Here is a 19,902-nt window from a genome sequence, read left to right on the forward strand (position 1 = left end):
TGTAACACTGCCAACTAGAGGCTTGGAAAAATTTTATTTCTCTTTTGACCAGACATAGCTGAGAAAGAACTGAGACTTCTTTTCAAGGACATTGCTATTTGATAAGACAGAGGGAAGAGCATGGGAGAGTATTATTACAGGTGCTCTTCGAAAACACCCCTGATTGCAATCTATGCCCCGAATGACAATCAAGAAGAATTTTATAAAAAATTACATATGAAAATAATTGAGCTGGACTATGCTAATATAGTTATGATGGGAGATTTTAATGGAATTGTAGACAATAAACTCGACTATACAGCACAGAAAACAATAAAGCAAAACAGAAAGAATCACTACAGTTCAGGTTTCTTTTGGCATGATGGAAGGGGAATTACATTTTTGGCAATGATACCTCATGATTATGGGTGTTATAAAGCAATATTTGGGAAGGTCTCCAGAAGGTCACCTGCAGTAGATGCTCACAAATAAGCCTTTGACTCTTTTGATTAACCTCGATCCTAATGCGCTAATGTCATCTAGTTATATGGAAAAATACAAGCCTAATCCGGTATAATTCATTCTCTTATAATTGCCTCCTTTATAACAGCTGGCCAAAGAAGGAAATAGAAGGAAATTTTAGCAGCTCTTTTACTTTATGCTTTTTCCTCATTTGGTTTTTGTGATTATACTATTCAGACCAGTTTGAACTTGTAATTTTAAAGAATTCTCATGAAATATTTTATTTGGTAGTTATCTTAACATAGTTTAAGATAAGATGATACTAATCTTTATTGTCACTTTTTTCTGTAAACACAGACACATTAAAAATGAAATTCTGATGCTTGCTCTCAAAATATATATACCCATACACATACATGCACATACACATAAGCTACACACACACAACATATATGTTAATCACAATATAACACCCTATTTTGTGCCTACCTAATTCCTTCTCTAGCTATTATATTTAATCAGGATGTAAGGTACAGTCAAGGATCCTAAACTTTTAAAAATGCATTTATTAAATTTCTGCATTTCTCGTCTCACCTAAGTGACTTGGCAGTTTAAAATATCATAATAACTTTGCAATAACTTCTTTACCAAAGTCAAACCAGAGTGGATTGGCGCTATATTTCCATATTGTCTTTGAATATTTCCATAACAAGAAACACTCTGAACTTCGTGTTCTACATTAAACATTGCTGAAGTCTCATTGGCCTGCTTTTCAGTAAAAAGACAGATGCCTCTTAGAGATGTCTCATTAGGTGGCCTCTACTGCCTTAGAGCCTGCTACATATATCCAACAAGGAAGGGAAAAAAAGCTCAAAACAAGAACAGTACTGTATTGGTTTTATAACAGTGTTTCTCAACCTTGGCAACTTTTAAGGTGAACTTCAGCTCCCAGAATTCTCCAGCTAATGTGCACATCAAATAAATGAAATTAATATTAGAAGCTATTGCCTTGGTTCTATCCATCATTTCTTAGGGCACAATCCAAGCATACAATTGTCTGGAGTCAGTTAATTTAGCAAAGTGACACTAACACAACTTTGGGGAGCTATTTTTGGATCCTGGGCCCTAGTTGACACTGGAAGTCTTGCAAAGGCTGAGCTTCTGTTGTTTTCAGAATTTTTATCTTACACAATTAAAGTCCCTCCTATCAGTCTATTCCTGCGCCATCACCCATTAAGGTGGCTGGGATTAGTAGACTATCCTAAAGCCCCCATTCTGCTTTCCTTTACAAATTCAGGGGAAAACACTTCACTTTTTTTTTTTTTACAGCACGTGAGAAGGAGTTTTAATGGAGACTGAATTTGTGTTTTTTTTTTTAAATATTACCAATTATTATTTTACAAACCTAGAACTACGCTGCCTTCGGTTCAATCTAAGTATAGTATATAAAATCATACATTGCAATGTCCTACCTGTCAATGAATACTTCAGCTTCAACCATAACAACACAAGAGCAAACAATAGATACAAACTCAAGATTAATCGCACCAAACTTGATTGCAGGAAATACGACTTCAGCAACAGAGTGGTCAATGTCTGGAATACTCTACCTGACTTTGTGTTTTTTTACCCCAAAACCCGAAAACTTTAACCTTAGACTGTCTACTATTGACCTCACCCCTTTCCTAAGAGGTCTGTAGGGGGCGTGCATAAGCGCACCAACGTGCCTACCGTCCCTGTCCTAGTTTCTTTTATTTTTATTTTTCTTATATGTATCCATGTATTCATAACTGTTTTTTACTTATACCTATTATCTTGTAAGCAATTGACAAAAATAAATAAATAAATAAAAATAAAATAAGCTGTTTAGAATCTGATGAATCGGGAAGCGGCAATGTACGTATCTGTAAAATAATAAGGCCAACTTGTAAGAACTTTTAAACTGTATCTTGCTTAATGTTTGCTGCTCCTTAGTCTCCGATAAAGTGTGCTCCTTCCTCGGGCGCATAAGCAAGCATTTGAAAAGCAATGCCGATGGAGATCGGTGAGATAAGATTCCCAGCGGGCGCGGGGCAACCTTCCCCTCCTCATTCAATTGCTTCTTCCATCGCTTCTTCCTCCCACTTTTTTCCGGGCAGTCGGGGTGGGGGGGAGAGGAGGAGGAGCGCTAGACTCCAGCCAATCCGGTGGGCGAAAAAGAGCCGGCGCCTCATTTGAAATCTTGCAGGAGAAGAAAGCTAGCCGAAGAAGGCAGGGGTGGTGTAGCTAAATAGCAAGCGGTAAAGGTGAGTTGGAGCGAAGGGGTGGGGGGGGGGAAATGCGAGATTGACCTTTTTACGTCCTATCACCTCCATTATAATCATAGTAGTGATTAAATTGGTTTGTGGTGTTGGAGAAGATCTTCGAACTTCAAAGAGATCAAATCAAGTCAATCCTAAAGGAAATCAGCCCCAACTGTCGGGTTGTTTTTTTTTTGGAAGGACAGATCCTGAGCTGAAGCTCAGATACTTTGGCCACCAAATGAGAAGAGGAGACTCGTGGAAAAGACACTGATGTTAAGAAAGATTGAAGGCAACTGCACAGGGCGAGGCGGTTGGATAGTGTCAGCGACGCAATGAACATGAATTGGGGTAAACTTCAGGAAGAAGTGAAGGATTGGGGGAGGGGGGGAATGGCTTCCCATGGGACTGGGAAGAGTTGGACACAATTTAGTGACTGAACAACAAGACGTGATTAGCCAAGTCCCTGATGATGTTTTTTCTTAGCTGACGGATGCAGAGTCTGTTTGCTTTTGCACTGCACTCACTTAATGGTTCACAGTGAAGCTGCCAATACATAATGGCAGGAAGCGGGTAAGGCTCTGCTGATTTGGAAAGGGGGAGAGGGAGGGAGAGAGAGAGAGAGGTTTCTCAGCTGATTTCTGTGTCTAAGAAAAAACTAGAATCTGCAGTCTCTCTGTTTACTAGTCCAGCATTTCTCACCATCAACATCATGAGCCTTTTTTACTGACCCGTACTGATCTCTTTGGTTTGGCATTTAAAGGAAACCACAATCAAATCTCCTTTTCTGGAATCTTGAATTAATCAGGGACTACCTTAGACAAATAGCAGATTTGCCAAAAATCCCCCACTGGGAGGTGGTGGGTGGATAACCTTGACCAGGTATACCCCAGTTGATAAATAACTTTTGTTAATAGGAAAAAAATATTTGTAGCACAGGATTGAACTTTGTAGTTGTTGGTGCTGAGGTTTTTTTTTTTTTTTTTGCTAATTTTTCATCACCTAAGTTACCTAATTGGATGAATCAATCAGAATAGAGCTGGAAAGGACCGTGGAAGTGTCTTCTATCTAGTCCAACCTCCTGCTCAAGCAGGAGATACCATTTTATTTATTTATTTATTTATTTATTTGATTTGCCAATTGTTTACAAGATAATAAGTATAAGTGTATACATAGTTGTGAATACATGAAATGGGTACATATAAGAAAAATAAAAGAAGAATAAGAGAAACAATAGGACAGGGACGGTAGGCACGTTGGTGCGCTTATGCACGCCCCCTACAGACCTCTTAGGAAAGGGGTGAGGTCTATAGTAGACAGTCTAAGGTTAAAGTTTTTGGGGTTTGGGGAAGAAACTACAGACAATTTCTACAGAAAACTACAGAAAACTACAGAAATGTCAGACAAGCTGTTGAGTAGTCTTTTCGTAAAAACCTTCAGTGATGAAGCACCTACAACTTCTGAAGGCAAGCTGTTCCACTGGTTAATTATTCTCACTTAGGAAGTTTTTCCTTAATTCAAGGTTGTTTCTCTCCTTGATTAGTTTCATCCATTGTTTCTTGTCTTACCTTCTGGTGATTTGGAAAATAAGTTGACCCTCTCCTCTTTGTGGCAGCCCCTCAAATACTGGAATACTGCTATGTCCTCCCTAGTCCTTCTTTTCTCTAGACTAGACATACCTAATTCCTGTAACCGTTCTTCATATGTTTTTGTCTCCAGGCCCTTAATCATCTTAGTTGGTTGTCTTTGCACTTTTTCCAAAGTCTCAATATCTTTTTTAAATGTTGTGACCAAGACGGGATGCAGCATTCCAGGTGTGGTCTTACTAAGGCTTTATAGAGCGGTACTGATACGGTACTTCACTTGATTTTGATTCTATGCCTCTTATGCAACCAGAGTTATAAATGATAATGACATGTCTCCAAGAAAACTATCAGTTATGATTATTATATTGGACTTTGCACAAACCTGAGATCATAATGTCAGATTGTTTTCAAACTGAAGAATTTGGAATTGGCGTATTGAAAAACTGATGTTTTAATGATACTTTATCTCAGTTGTTTTGGCCAACTCATTTTGCAAATGGCAGCCCTTCACATATTTCAAAAGTGGCAAGTTTCTTTTTGTAAATGTCCTATAATTTTTTTAAAAGAGAGAAGTGGGATACCTAGCCTGTTGCAAAAGCAATCCCAGCCTTCAGCATCAACTTTATTTGTAAAAATCTCCATCAAGAGCCAGTTTGGTGAAAGTGCTGGGTTAGAAACTAGCAGAATGTGAGTCCCAAGCCTCCCTTAGGGCATGAAAGCTACTGGGTGACTTTGGGCCAGTCCCTCTCTCTTGGCCCAAGTCACCTCACAGGGTTTTGGTGAGGAAAAATGGAGGAAGAAGGAATATTAAATATGTTTACTTCCTTGAGATCATACGCATGTACACAAACACAAAAGATGAGGCAAAATATATTAATAAACCCTAGAGAATTCTTGAGAAAATATGTCTTGGGTGGTTGTTGAGGTGTTGGGGAATACATTGGAGGATAATAGATAAAGAAGATTGTGGAAAGAAACCTCAATTTCTTTCTAATTAATGAGTGACTGCTGTCACTCTAAGACAACCGTTTTGCAGGCATGCCTCTGACAAGTTAAATGTCCCTGCTGTCCAGAAAGGTAAAGTCAAGATGTTACCACATTTCTTTGTAGGGTATTGCCCAGCATCTATTAAATAATGTTAATGACACTAGCAACGGGAGGTATTTTTCTCCCCATGTTGTGAACTTGTGGACTAGAAACTTAAATATTTTTTTTTTCTTTTAAGGCTTTTGAAGAATCCAGTCCTGGGGAAGGATGGCATCTGTGTTCCAAACTGTGGGATCAAGCATCGGTTGGCGGAGCCATCAGATCCTGTCTGACTTTGAGGAGAGTCCCGTGCCAGATCGATTTAAGAAAAGGTCTTCAGTGAACATGAATAGTGTGAGGATGACCCTCCGGAAAAGAATGCCTTTAAAAGAAGTAAAAATGAATTTTGATGAGAATCCAACTTGGGAAAACCTGGAGGCTAAGGAGAAGAGCTCAAACCTCCGGATGCTTACAAAAACAGCCAAAAATGTATTTGGAACAATGTCACAGGTACAGATATAGTTCAATTCATGAGAAACTAATGAATTAAGTAGGTATGCATCTATGGCAGGGGTATCAAACTCGTTTTCATTGAGGGCCACATCACAATTGTGTTTGACCTGTGTGTGTGGGGGGCAGGGTGTGTGTGGCCAGCTCAACATCACTGTCGGGTGCCTGTGGTGGCCTGAGCACTGTACCAGTGAAAATGGGCTCCTGAGCTCAGTTTTAGGCCGCAATGGCCTCCTGCAACCCTCTGCCAGCAAAAACAGCTTGTGAGGATCACATGTGGCCCTCCCGAGCTCCATTTTCGCTGGCAGAGGTGCCATGGGCTGATCCTTCATTGTTTCCTAGGGCGACCTTTCTGGCCAGATCTAGGTACCCTGTGGGCCAGATCCAGCCCGCGGGCCTTGAGTTTGACACCCCTGGTCTACAGTCTAGAAAGCTGATTGAACTTTGTGCTGAAATTCTCAGACATTATTAACCTTCACATATTTTTGCTCATCAAGGAATTTTTGATGGGAAACTGTTTTTTAAACAAATTCAAAATAGAGGTACACCTGGCAGGGACCTCTGAATGGGAAGGCATTATGGTTTTCTGAATTAAATGTCACAGCTGGTACAGATACTCTTCCTAATCTATTCCCCCAAGCCAAGGATATCTACAGGGGGAGAGTCAAAAAAAAAATCAAGAGGGCAGCCATAATCATGCAACTGAAGCCCTGTTCTGGGGAGTAAACCTCAGACTCCCCCAGTGAGTGTGCATAGAATGATTATAATTTTATTTATTTGTTTATAAAATTTATACACTGCCCATCTGACCTAACTTATTTTGATAAAATAATTAATGATAATAGATAATATAGATTTTATATTATATATTTTTCAGATTTGATCAAGCTGCTAGGTTGCAATCTGGAGAATATCCCCATTATCTCTTAGTGTCAATAAAAACTGTGTCAATTGTGTTTCAGAAAATGCAAAGGAGCTGCCAAGTTCCCTCTCGTGCTATAGCAGCTTCGTTGGCCAAGGACCCCAGAGGAAAGAGCAGAAGTTCCACAAAACCTTCAAACGTCTCTCCTCGGACCCCTCGCCAAAACAAGAAGCTGGCTTCCATCTCAACCCCAACATCCAGCACAAAGATTGTGTCCCCATCCAGCAAGAAGTCTGGGTCCTGTCAGCGTAAGAAAAACCTGCTGCCTCTACGGAGATCCACGAGGGCTGCAGCCTTGAGAAGCCCATATGGTTCTCCAGTTTCTCTTTCTGTGAGAAGGTAAGTAGGACATTTGCTAAGCTAAGAGGTAACACGAGTGACTTGCCACTTTTTCCTCCTGAGATGTTTTTTTTTTTTTTGACTCCCCAGGGCAGTCTAATTTGAGATTATCATTAACAAAGTCTGTCCTTGATTAAACTTTTCTGAGTCAGACAAAGTTAGTTAGATGCTGTCACCTTGTATGACTTTTGCTACTTACCCAAAAATGAAAGAAAAGAAAGAGGTGTATTCCCAATTTGCTACTAGCAAATCCCAGCACCAGAGTGAACACATTTTTGCTACTCTGGCTTCTCAATGCATATATTTCAAAATACGCTATTTTTGTTCCATTTAACCACAAAGGTTCATCTTGCCTGTGGAAATGCATCTTCTCCTTTGTTTATAGTCCCTTTTCCCACCGTCAGGCACTCAAGACAACTGACAAGAACACACAAAAGAATCTATTCTGGTTTGAAATCCAGTTTTAAAATGTAAATAAATAACAGCTTTAACTTTAAAAATAAAGCTGAATTCCTCATGAAATCCAATGGCTATGCCTGTATTTTGTGGTAATGTAGTCCGCAAATGAATCGTGAGAATATGTTTGGCATTATTGTCCTGTTTGGAAAAGAGGAGGGACGAACTGGAGACAGAAAAATTGCTATCCGTTGGTGGCCCAATTCACTTTTCATCTTTGCCGGTCTCTTTTTATCCTGGCAGGCAGCTAGATTGTGATTTGGAGCTGGTCTCAACGGGCATTCGCCAACTGAAACACCTCTCTCATGCTTTCAACAACATCATTGTTCAAGAGGAGAGGTGAGTTCTAGAAATGGTCTTCCCATTCTCATCCCGCTGTCCATAACGGTGCCTGTAATCAGGCAGTAGTTGGGGCTTCAGATAACTTTTTGTGTGGGTAAGAATGTAGGCTAGACACTTTGTTGTGCTGTCTCAAAAGAAGGAGGAAACTTTGTTGTCCATTCCCAATTTCCCACCCTTATATCATGCTCCACCACCATTCCCCCCCCCCACGTGTTACCCTGTCCCTCCCACCAACTGCTCACTGCCAATACGGCCGGCGCTGACTGGCCACGCCCAGCTCGGCCTGGCACACCCAGCTCTCTGCTCCTCGTGATCCAACAATCAGCTGGTCCTCCGACAATCAGCTGGCGATCACAGGTCTGAAGGATGTTGTAACTGCCATAAATCCATATGCTGGCAGCAAAACGCCAGAAGTTTGATCACATGACTATAGAGATGCTGCAATGGTCCTATGTGGGAGAACCGGGTATAAGTCACTGTTTTCAGGACATTTGTAACTTTAAATGGTTGCTAAATGAATGAATGGTTGTAAATCAGTTGTAAGTCGAGGATTACCTGCGTAAGAGGTTGGAGGAGTGAATCTTGTTTGAAATGTACTTAACGGAAATAATTGTGAGACGGTGTTTCCCAGTCTTGTGTTTTCAAGGACAGCTACATGTTAACAGGGGCCTAACTGTCAGCTCAGTGGTCCTTCTGAAGTAGTTTCAATATTATCATTTCATCTTATAAACCCTTTATTCCTAATGTTCTTCCCATCTACTAGTGATATGACAGTTGCTCTGATTTGTAACTGAAGATAAAAACCATCAAGGTAAAACTTGTCTTGTTTATTTTTGTCTGATCTGCTTGGAGTTCATTAATATGCACAGAGATTGCCTGCATGGAACAACCCAGCTCTTTAACAGGTTAATTAATATGCATGCAAAAGTTGTCTTATCTCTTGTTTTCTGTGATAGCAGCACTGCAGGAGAAACAAAATGTGTGGATTGACCAGATTTCCTTTGGATTGTACTGAAAAACAACATAGGGCCTTACTCATTTAGGGATGCTAGTTGACTTCTTTGCCCACGATTGCATTTCCCACCAAATTGCAAAACATGGCAGATTCTTGGTCCACTTTTCCCAGATGTTCCTACTTCTAACTGTTGGCATTTCCTAGGGTCTTGGGCAAGAGAAGGAAATAAAAATCTTTCTATCTCCCATCCTTTGATCATCTTAAGTTTCCCTTATGAACATTGGGCTTTCTTGAAATTTGGACAAGCTTCCTTGCCATTAATGATGTTTACAGGGCAGTCAGCCCCAACCTGGTACCAGCTAATTACTGTATCTGGACTTATTTAATTTTTTAATCAACATAGCTGGAAATTGCCTCTTGGAGCACCAGATTGGAGAATACCCTTGTAGGTTGATTTTGTATCATGTTAAACCATATTTGGTTTGATCTTCCTATAGGAACTGTATCTCTGTGGTATTACAAAATTGTGCAGAAAATTCAGAATTCAGGAAATTTCAATGCATGTTTAAAATATGTATACTTTGCAATAGTTAGTTTTGGAGTTTTTAGATATCTTTTAGAGATTTTATGGATGCCCTGCTGATGTTAACAAAACAGGTTTGTTAACTAAGCTATCATGGCTGGTTCTGTACAATATACACCTAAAAGTATATCAGATGCCGGATTAACAATATGGGTCAACTGAATATTGGAAGAACCTTCGGTTAGGTTGACTGTTAGAGTGCAGCTTGAAAACTGGATCTTAGTAAACAGTGTTTTTTTTTTCTGATACCCAATTTTATCTACTAACTCCACAGTGACTTGACTAACTCAAAATGAAGAGCATGATATCAATTGTAGTTCTATGCTTCCTCTCAGTGTAAAACTCTTTTCTGTATGTTATTTTTCTAAATGTTATGTCTATTCTTAAGTGGAGTTTAAGTAAATAATATGGTTGAACTTACAAAGAAGAGGATAAAGTTTGGTATTTGATGCTAAAAACTGTGATCAGAAATATATAACCAGGTCAGTAAATAAATCTTAGTTCATGCCATGTCTGGATTTTCTGGTTATTTGTACTAATAAAATTTCTATGCAATTGTAATGAATTACTGAGTTAATAACTTGAGTGCACTTAAATATTTGTCCAAACAGAATGTTGTGTGAAAATTCTTCACACAATGGCCTCTCAACATTTGTTTGTTATTCATCCTCTTAAGCTGAACACATGCTATGATTGCATAGCCTCTAAACCACTGGATGGAGGGCAGAGGTAGAATGGGATGTACTCACATAAAATGTCTGAGGTTTTAGTCTCTTATCATTCAGTTATTTTTCTAGAAAGGATGAAACATGTCTGTATTTCATTGTTCAATAGAAGAAATTTATAGATGAGATCCAGACTCAAATTTCTAGAAATATTAGAATTCGGATTCATAATAATTCTGCAGCAGTTTTTTAAAAACCTGGCAAGCAACATGCTGGCTGGGGAATTCTGGGAATGACGTCCACATATTTTAAAATTGCCTTGTTCAAAAAAATGGTGTTCTAAAGCAGGGGTCTCCAACCCTGGCAACTTTAAGACTTATGGACTTCAATTTTTCTGGCTGAGGAACTCTGAGAGTTGAAGTCCACAAGTCTTAAAGCTGCCAAGGTTGGAGACCCCTGTTCTAAAGCATTATCCTTATCAATTTGTTTTTTTAATGCTTTTTCACAAATGTTTCTTCCAAGCTATCAAAATTTACACTGTCAACTTCATGGGCCAGAGACTTATTCACCATGGGCTTTTTCTGAGGAAGGAGAGGCAATGTATGTCCTTTGATGATCTCTTGACCAACATTTCTTGGTGGTAACAGTTGTTTCTTCTTGTTTGCAGAGATCAGGCAATCCTAAACTATTATGAAATCATGGCACAGAATATTCGGGCGGTGCAATTGCAGTCAGGAAGCCTGGCTCAGTGTTTTCGGAGGCAGGCAAAGAGAGTACGGTGGACCTGCAACAGCTGGGCTGATAATCACTTCAAATAGTATTAATCTGGAAACATTTGAAGGATGGACTTTTGAATGTGTTTTAATAAGCTCTTAAAATCCATATTGAATCGACTCCATATAAGCTTGTATTGTAAACTGCTAACTTATAAGAAACTGCACATGTCCTTCTTATAGACTATGTCAGAGGTGTCAATCTCAAGGCCTGTGGGCTTCAACCAGACCGTGGGGTGCTTAGATCTGGCCCACAGGGCTGCCTTGGAAACAGTGAAGGATCGACCCACGATGCCTCTGCTAATGAAAATGGGCTCCCAAGCTCCATTTTCACTGGCAGCGAGTTGCGGGAGACCATCCCAGCCAAAAACAGAGACTGGGAGCCCGTTTCCACTGGCACTGGCACTGCCTCTGCCACCACAGGTGCCTCTGACATGAGTGATGTCAAGCTGGCTACGCCCCCGCCCCCCAAGGTCAAATATAACCTTGATGTGGCCCTCAATGAAATTGAGTTTGACACCCCTGGACTATGTATTCAAGTTTCTACACTGAAATTGACTCTATTTATAACCTTAAGCCAAACTGAGGTTGCATTCTGGACTTTGTTCATTGTTACAGAGTCTTAACAACTTTGTATACTTTTTAATCCATACCTTTCAACATCTTATTCTCATTATGCTTTGTTTAATGAGCTGTTGGAACTGTGTACTCTGAAAGAAAGAAAAAGTACAACTTGTAGTATGGAATCCAGCTTTCTCAGAATATTTGATTTAATCAAAATAAAACACTAACATTCCATTTCTTATGGCCAAAGAAATGTCTAGAATATTATTGATAATATACTGTAATATCTTTGGGCACTGGATGTGTTGTTCAGAAATCTCCAGATTCAAGATCAACTCCATACAGGTAGTCCTCAACTTATGACAATTGAGCTCCAAATTTCCATTGCTAAGCAAGACAGTTAAGTGTGCTTTGTCCCATTTTACGATCTGTTTGGTCACAGTTATTAAGTGAATTGCTGCAGTTATTAAGTTACTAACATGGTTGTTAAATGAAGCTGGCTTCCCCATTGAACTTTGCTTGTCAGAAGGTCACAAAAGGTGATCACATGACCGTGCGACATTGCAATGACCTTGCGACACTGCAACCATCATAAATACATGCCAGTTACCAAGTATCCAAATTTTGGTCACATGACCATGGGGATGTTCAACCATCATGGGAAAAATGGTCAAAAGTCACTTTTTTCAGTGTCATTGTAACTTCAAACAGTCACTAAACAAATGGTTGTAAGTTGAGGACTTACCTGTGCACAATTTCTGTGGCCAGCTGTTGAGTACCAGATTTTAAGAAGCCATCAGAGGAAAAGAAACAAATTAGGGTTGACTATGCTTTAGGAGGAACATCAGGACAACAAGCCAAGAATAGAGAATCATATGATGGCCCTTTTTAATATCTGGAAGGAAGTTACACAGAAGGAACAGTTTGTTTGTTTTCCCTTCTCCCCAGTGGTAGCTGGGGGAAATTCCTCTTCTGAAGTTACTCATTGCAATTAGACCTAAGTCACTCCTTGGCACCAATAAATTGCAATTCTTCCATATTAAAGATTTTTAAAAAGGAAGTTTAAAAAAAAGTAAAGTAAAAAATAAAGTAAAAAAGTAAAAAAATAGAAATCAAAGAAAATTAAAAGTTCAAGGAAAGTTTAAAAAAAAAATACAAAGAAGTGGCTTCCAATGTGCTTTTACAGCATTTATAAGTTCAGTTATAAATTTATCTATGCTTACAACACATGACTCTTTTTTTCTATATGCTTTCCTGTCTAATCATCAAAAGTTAGGAATCATGAGGCATTTTTTGCCCCCCAAAAAGCCTTTAAGGGGTTTCAAGTCAGCAGTAAATGTAAATCAGTTCGGCTGCGTCGTCTTCACTAACAATTCTTTTGAAGGTATTGCCAAATCTTTCCACAATCTCACTGCAGTTATCATATACAAAAGCAAAGTTCCATAACTTTGTTTCCAACTATTTGTACATCAGTCCCAAAAGTAAAGCACCAGGTCTTAACTGTACATTTAAAGTACACTGTAAATCAGTGTATAGGTAATTCTTGATTTACAACTCAAATTGGGACCAGAATTTCTGTTACTATGCAAAGCTGTTGTTAAGTGAGATGTGCCTGATTTTATGATTTTTTGCCATGGTTGTTAAGCGAACCACTGCACTGATTGTTAAGCAAATCTGACTTCCCCTGTTGACTTCGCTAGGAAGGTCACAATCACATCCTGGATGCTGGGAAGGTCACAAATGGCAATTACAACATCCCAGGATGTGGCAACCATTGTAAATACATGCTAGTTGCCAAGCACCCAAATGCTGGACTGCAGGGATGTTGTGAGGCTCCATTAAGTGTGAGGACCACTTGTGCGGTGCTTTTTTTCCAGTGGTATTATAACTTTGAATGGTTGCTAAACAAGTGGCTGTAAGTCAAGGACTACCTGTATATTTCTGAATCCAGAATTTGCTAGCTTTTTTGCACATTCACCAAATTCTGGTACAACGACTTCTGTTGAGGACAGGGGCATAAGAATTGAATCAATCAGAATAGAACTGGAAGGGATTTTGGAAGTCCTTCTAGTCCAGGGGTCCCCAACCCCCAGTCCATGGACCGGTAAATAGGCCTTGGCATGCCAGAAACTGGGCCATGCAAATGAGCAAAGCCCCATCCATGGGATGCAAGCAGCATGCAAAACCACGCCTCCTCCAGTCTGTGGGAAAACCTCTCCACGGAACCAGTCCTTGGTGTCTCTGTTCTAGTCCAACGCCCTGCTCAAGCAGGAAACCCTATACCATTTAGATCAATCTCCTGTGGTGTCTCCATTCCTCCCTGTGTGCCCTAGGATGAAGGGTGGGGCTGGGTCTTCCTCTGAACTTCCTCTCCCTTGGTTTACCTCTCCCCGGCTCTGCCAGACGGACTTTGCCCTTCCCCAGTTTCCTCTACACCCAACAGAGCCACACTCCCACTCCCTGTCAGCTATTCGTCTTCCTCCTCAGATTCAGACTCCAACAGGGGCATGACAGTATGTTTGTATATACATAAAGCAAAAAGTCCGTTTAACATCTTTAATTGCATGATCAAAACTTTTGTTTTATATGGGCACTTCCTTGAGCCTGCCACCTTAATTCTTGACTGGGCCCCCGATTAACTGCTTTCAGAATTAAACTAAAGGCTACCTCTTTGTCACTCTGCTATGCCTTTTCCTATTTTTCAGTTGAATATCTTTTTTTTACATGATTAATTACTGGCTAGTCAAGTTTTATAAATTAAGTACCAAGTTTTATAAATTAGGTACCATTTCCTGATGCACTCTGATGATTCACGCCCCATCAGAATTATGTGTTCTCTCAAGAGGCCATCTTTATTATTAGAAAAGAAATAGGTTTATATTTTGAAGAAAATCTAGGCTTTTCTTTTGAAGTCCCCTGCTTATGAAAGATGATTCAGGTTATGGAATACAAAAAATAGCTAGGAATATTTTATATATATAAGATTCACAAACACACATGTCTATATCTATAATTTAAATAAGATAACCTTTATTGCCACTTTTTTCTGTGCACACAGTCACACTTTAAAAAATGAAATTCTGATGCCCACTCTCAAAAGAATATATATATCCCCATAACCATACTCATATGCGCGCACACACACACACACACACACATGTGCACACATACACATATATGCTACACACAAACACAAACACTATATATATATATATATATATATATATATATATATATATATATATATATATATATATATATATATATATATATATATATATATATATATATATGGTGTTCAGCTTTGTTTGGGTATTTTCCCACGTCATTATAGTTGTGCTTTTAAAGTTGTAGCAACGTTTTGGCAGAATCTCATCTGCCATCATCAAGCTTCTATATTGTGTTCGTCTGTATTGTGTTCGACAAACACAGTACTAAAGCCTGATGATGGCAGATGAGATTCTGCCGAAACATTGCTAAAACTTTAAAAGCACAACTATAATGACGTGTGAAAATACCTGAACAAAGCTGAATACCATACATGTAAGAACCCGCGAAAACTTAAGAAAACATATATATATGTTTTCTTATATATATAAGAAATAGATAGATAGATAGATAGATAGATAGATAGATAGATAGATAGATAGATAGATATAGGATAGATAGATAATAGATAGATAGATAATAGATAGATAGACAGACAGACAGACAGACAGACAGACAGACTGACTGTATATATACCGGTATATTAATCATAGTCCATTTTGAATATATAGCGGGAAAAAGTTAACAAGGCTGATGCTATATGGTACAAAGCTGTTATAGAAGCTACTTTGTTCTGCTTCGGATACCACAAAGCCTCGTCCCGGAAGGTAAAAAAGACAACTGGTCATAGAGAGGATGTGTAGCGTCCCAGACAATACTGCGGATCCTGCACAAGCATCGCTTATAAATACATGAATATTTAAATTTTGTTCTAATCTTATTTTTGTTCGAAAAATATCATTCATGCTGTGCCACCTGTTAACAAGAAACTATAACAATAGAACAGCTTAAAATACAGCTTAAAACAGCTTAAAACAATTCAAATCAAAATGATTGAAACAGTGGAAACTGAATAGTTCGTTGGCTTTTATTACAGCATGAAGATTAAAGTCAAACATCAAGGGACTTTATAGGAGAATGCTGTACAAACATTGACAGGAAAATGAAGCCTGTTGCTTGTGACCTGGTTGTAGTTTTCCTGGCTATAAAATGGACCCGCTTTACTTTTGGGAATTCCTCTCTCCCCACTTAGCCTAGTATTTCTTAGTTACGGTTGACTCAAGTACAACAAATCAAGTTGGGGCTTAGCTTAGCTTTATGAGATCAGCCAAGGCCAGTTAAATGTCTCTACTTAGTTCAATTAAAAGATATTTGCCTATCTCTGAAAGGATTGTAAATAGTTCCAGGCAACTTCTCTGAGGAGGCTATTTTAGGCTTGTGGACCTACTACTCTTACTGTGGAGCCAACTGCGTATTGCAGTAAAAAGCAAGAGGCTAGAAACCAGGAGACACAGTTCTCTGAATTGGAGTACACCATTGGTCTTAGGCAGAAGGAAATAGTAAGCCACTTCTGAAAGTGTTGCCAAGAAAACTGCAGCGACTAGTCTAGGGGGTTACCAGGAATCGAGACTAACTTGAAAAGGAAGAAGGAAAGGAGAGGGGGCCAAGGGAGTTGATTTTTAGATGGAGAAAATAAACACACAAACACAAAAGATGCATTATTCAGCCTTAGAAACACAAAAACATTCGGCTCCAACTGTTCAGCATTATGCAGGCCAACCATGGATGACTGCAATCAGTGCAATGACTCATGTCTTCAAATTATCAGTATATTGTAATGAGTTATGGGAATAAATTTGAGGAACAAGAGAAAGAACCGCAAAACAGGAATGAAATTTGAGAATAGGTGTCAGACTTTACTCTCCTTAGTTCTCTTTAAACTAAAGGCAAGTATTGGGGTGGGGGCAGGGTAGATTCAGAGTTGCAAGATTTAGTTACTGCAACCCTATAATAAAAGTTTTAATATTCATAACTTCGGTGTTCAGATCTGCTCTACCTCGAAATGTACTTTTAGCATGTTTCTGATTCTCTCTCCCCCCGCACCCCGATTTTTCTCGTTTATAATTTTGGGCGTTTCACGTTTATAATTATGTTTTGAGGTTCTAAAGGTGTGGTTGATTTGAACCTGTTTCTTGAGGTTCTAAAGACCACCAGCGCTTTGCAAACTGTCTAATATTTCTTGTTAAGACATCCTCTTTGTTTTCAACGATCCAAGTTTTTTTTGTTGGCTTTGAGTTATTTCCAACAGCACTAATAATATTATTTATTTTATTTTATTTATTTTATTTTATTTGTCAATCACTTACAAGATAATAGGTATAAGTATAAACATGAGTAAGAATACAGGAAATAGGTACAAATAAATGGGGACAATAGGACAGGGTCGGTAGGCATGATGGTGCACTTATGCACCCCCCTTACAGACCGCTTAGGAATGTGGTGAGATCAATAGTGGATAGTTTGAGGCTAAAGGAGTGGGGGTTTGAGGATGTAACAACAGAGTCAGGAAGTGCATTCCAGGCATTGACCACTCTGTTGCTGAAGTCGTACTTTCTGCAATCAAGTTTGGAGTGGTTAACATTGAGTTTGTATCTGTTGTATGCTCTTGTATTGTTGCGGTTGAAGTTAAAGTAGTCATTGACTGGTAGGACATTGTAACAGATAATTTTGTGTACTACGCTTAAGTCCAACCATAGGTGATGGAATTCAAGATTGTCCAAGCCCAAAATTTCAAGCCTGGTGGTATAGGGTATTCTGTTACGAGCAGAGGAGTGTAGTACTCTTCTCGTGAAATACTTCTGGACTCGCTCAATTGTATTAATGTCTGATATACAGTGCAGATTCCAGACAGATGAGCTGTATTTGAGTATTGGTCTAGCAAAGGTTTTGAATGCCCTAGTTAGGAATTCAATATTTCCAGAGGAGAAGCTTCGTAATATTAGATTTACAACTCTTAATGCCTTTTTGGCAATGTTGTTACAGTGAGTTCTAGTGCTTAGAACATTAGATATGAGTACTCCGAGGTCCTTGACAGAGTGAGGGTCATCAATGAGGTCATATCTGCCTAGCTTGTATTTGGTGAACTGATTTTTTTTTTACCAATGTATTTGAGCATTTGTTGGTCGATATTTGGAGTTGCCAAATGTTTGACCATTCAGACACATAATCAAGGTCATTTTGAAGAACAGTAGCATCGTCAGTGGCATTGAATAGTTTTACATCATCCGCGAAGAGAATGCAGTTGCTAATAAGGTGATCGCAAAGGTCATTTATATAGAGTATAAAGAGTGTGGGTCCTAAAATGCTGCCTTGGGGGACACCACTGTTGACTGGAGCAGGGTTTGATATAGCGCTCCCTATTTTTACTATTTGTTGCCTGTTTGACAGAAATGCAGTAATCCACTTATGAAGGGGTCCGGAAATGTCATAAGAGTTTAGTTTTAACAGTAGTTTGTCATGTACCACTGAATCAAAGGCTTTGCAGAAGTCTATATGAATTGCATCTATTGCTTAACCCTGGTCGAGTAGAGTAGTCCATATGTTTTTGCAGTGTACAAGTTGTAGGTTGCAGGACAATTTTTTCCTGAAACCAAATTGTTTTTGGGAGAGTAGGTTGTTTGACTCTAAATGGAGGGTGATGAATTGGTTAATGATTGATTCCATGACTTTGCACGTGACACAACACAGTGAGATTGGTCTGTAGTTTTCAACCAGGCTGGGGTCACCTTTTTTGAAGATAGGGATGATCGTAACTAAGGACTATAGGTTCAGTAAGGAGCTGGTTTTGAATGATATATCATATATAATGCTTAGGGGTTCTGCTATGGCAGAGGAGAGCTTTTTAAAGAAGTATGCACATAATCTATCGGGGCCAATAGATAGGGATGGTTTTAGGTTTCGTAGTGCCTTTTCTACATTATCTTCTGGAAAGTCAATATGTAGTAGATCATTGTAGTTAGCTGTGGTATGGCTAGAAAATATGGGGCACGAGCCATTGCTGTTTACAAAGACTGAACTGAAGAATGTGTTGAAGAGGTTGGCCTTAACAGCTTTGTCACTGCAGTCTTTCCCATTTGGTCCCTTTAGAGGTGGGATGGTTCTTGAGTCTTTAAGTTTGGAGTTTACAAAATTGTAGAAGGCATGGGTAGATTTTGTATGTAGGAGGTTTTCCTCCTGCTTGTAGTAATAATTTGTGCATTCTGCCTTTATCTGTCAGCATTAGGTGTTGTATCAGTTTTTAAAGTTTGCTATGTAGCTAGTTTTGTTTTTATGCCATAGTGATTTTTTTTAATTGAAGTTTCCTTATTGTTATAGGTAATTTTTTTGTTTTTTGTTTTTAGGGGTTATTAATGGTACATATAGTTTAATAACTCTTTCAAGTTCAAGGAAGAATGCATTATAATGGTCTTCTGTAGTATTACAGTTAGAGAACAGAAAGTGCCAATCGAGATGATAGGTCAGCATCTATGAGATCATAGTTGGCTTTTTTGAAATTGTATTTTGGAGATACATCATTATGATCTTCTTTGTGAGGGCATAAATTGAGACAAAAGTCAATCATACTGTGGTCACTGTTTGAAAAGGGTTCTTTTATTTGTAGGCCATAAATTGAGTTTGAGCTGTTACAGAAGATGACGTCAAGGCAGTTGTTGAGTCTAGTGTTGTTTGTTACTAATTGATCCAGTCTCAGTGTGGTAACAGCATTGTACAGGGTTGCATGTATAGGTTTGTGTTGTGGCTCTGATTCCCGAGCCTGTGCTGTTAGAGGAAGAGGACTCGGAAGATGAGGAGGAGGAACTGGGAATGCCTTCCTCCCCAGGACCTTCCTCTCTGGCAATGCCTTCCTCCCTGATAATGCCTCAGGTTTCATCAGACAACTGAGAGGAACAGCCTGAGATTAATCAGGAGGAAGGCATATCGGAGCAGCCCCTGACAGGGAGTCAAGAGGAAGAATGTTGGCTTGATCCTAAGCAGCGTCGTAGGAAGAAACGTGAGCAGCAACGTAGGAGGTGTGGAAGGGTCAGAGAGTGAGCTGAGTCATTGAGCCACACCCCACAGGGGATAAAAGTGGATGTGTTGTCAGCTGGAACTTTGTACGGGACAAAGTTTGATCTTACTTCAGGTTTTCTTTGTGAATGAGTTTTATGGTCTGCCTTGTAATTTTCTGGAAGTAGCTTTTTACTTGTTATCAGTTTGGACTTGACAGGCAGAGCGTCTGGAGCACTGGATTGAACCGTGGGCGGCAGGGTGGGGGTGAACCGGCGCTTCGGAAGAGCTGCGCTGACAGGAAAAGCCACCCTGCAGGCTTCTTTGAAGCAGTTTCTTCCTGGGCTGGTGGAGGAGCGAGAGAGCG

At 39.3% G+C, this 19,902-nt stretch overlaps 1 protein-coding gene across 2 annotated transcripts; it reads left to right on the plus strand.

Moving 5' to 3' along the window:
- The first annotated feature begins 2,599 nt into the window (after window positions 1-2,599).
- On the plus strand, window positions 2,600-11,694 carry PIMREG (PICALM interacting mitotic regulator). Of its 2 annotated transcripts, XM_087958284.1 has the most exons (6): window positions 2,646-2,726; window positions 5,532-5,842; window positions 6,805-7,103; window positions 7,803-7,898; window positions 8,665-8,712; window positions 10,772-11,694. In XM_087958284.1, the coding sequence occupies exons 2-5, from the start codon at window positions 5,561-5,563 to the stop codon at window positions 8,693-8,695; spliced, it is 708 nt and encodes a 235-aa protein (XP_087814410.1). In that variant the 5' UTR covers window positions 2,646-2,726; window positions 5,532-5,560; the 3' UTR covers window positions 8,696-8,712; window positions 10,772-11,694. The 2 variants fall into 2 exon arrangements, with proteins under 2 accessions (XP_087814404.1, XP_087814410.1); XM_087958278.1 differs by lacking the exon at window positions 8,665-8,712 and having other exon boundaries at window positions 2,600-2,726.
- Window positions 11,695-19,902: the final 8,208 nt, after the last annotated feature.

This window comes from Notechis scutatus, chromosome 1 (assembly GCF_049901735.1).
Source record: "Notechis scutatus isolate UNSWTSFEM ecotype Mainland chromosome 1, rNotScu1.2, whole genome shotgun sequence".
Lineage (NCBI taxonomy): Eukaryota > Metazoa > Chordata > Lepidosauria > Squamata > Elapidae > Notechis > Notechis scutatus.

What these genes read in the sequence shown, in the direction of transcription:
- PIMREG (XM_087958278.1), top strand. Translation starts at nt 5,561, where the DNA reads ATGGCATCTGTGTTCCAAACTGTGGGATCAAGCATCGGTTGGCGGAGC. An exon ending in TATTTGGAACAATGTCACAG is followed by an intron (nt 5,843 to 6,804) that starts GTACAGATATAG and finishes ATTGTGTTTCAG; the next exon opens with AAAATGCAAAGGAGCTGCCA. An exon ending in ATCATTGTTCAAGAGGAGAG is followed by an intron (nt 7,899 to 10,771) that starts GTGAGTTCTAGA and finishes TCTTGTTTGCAG; the next exon opens with AGATCAGGCAATCCTAAACT.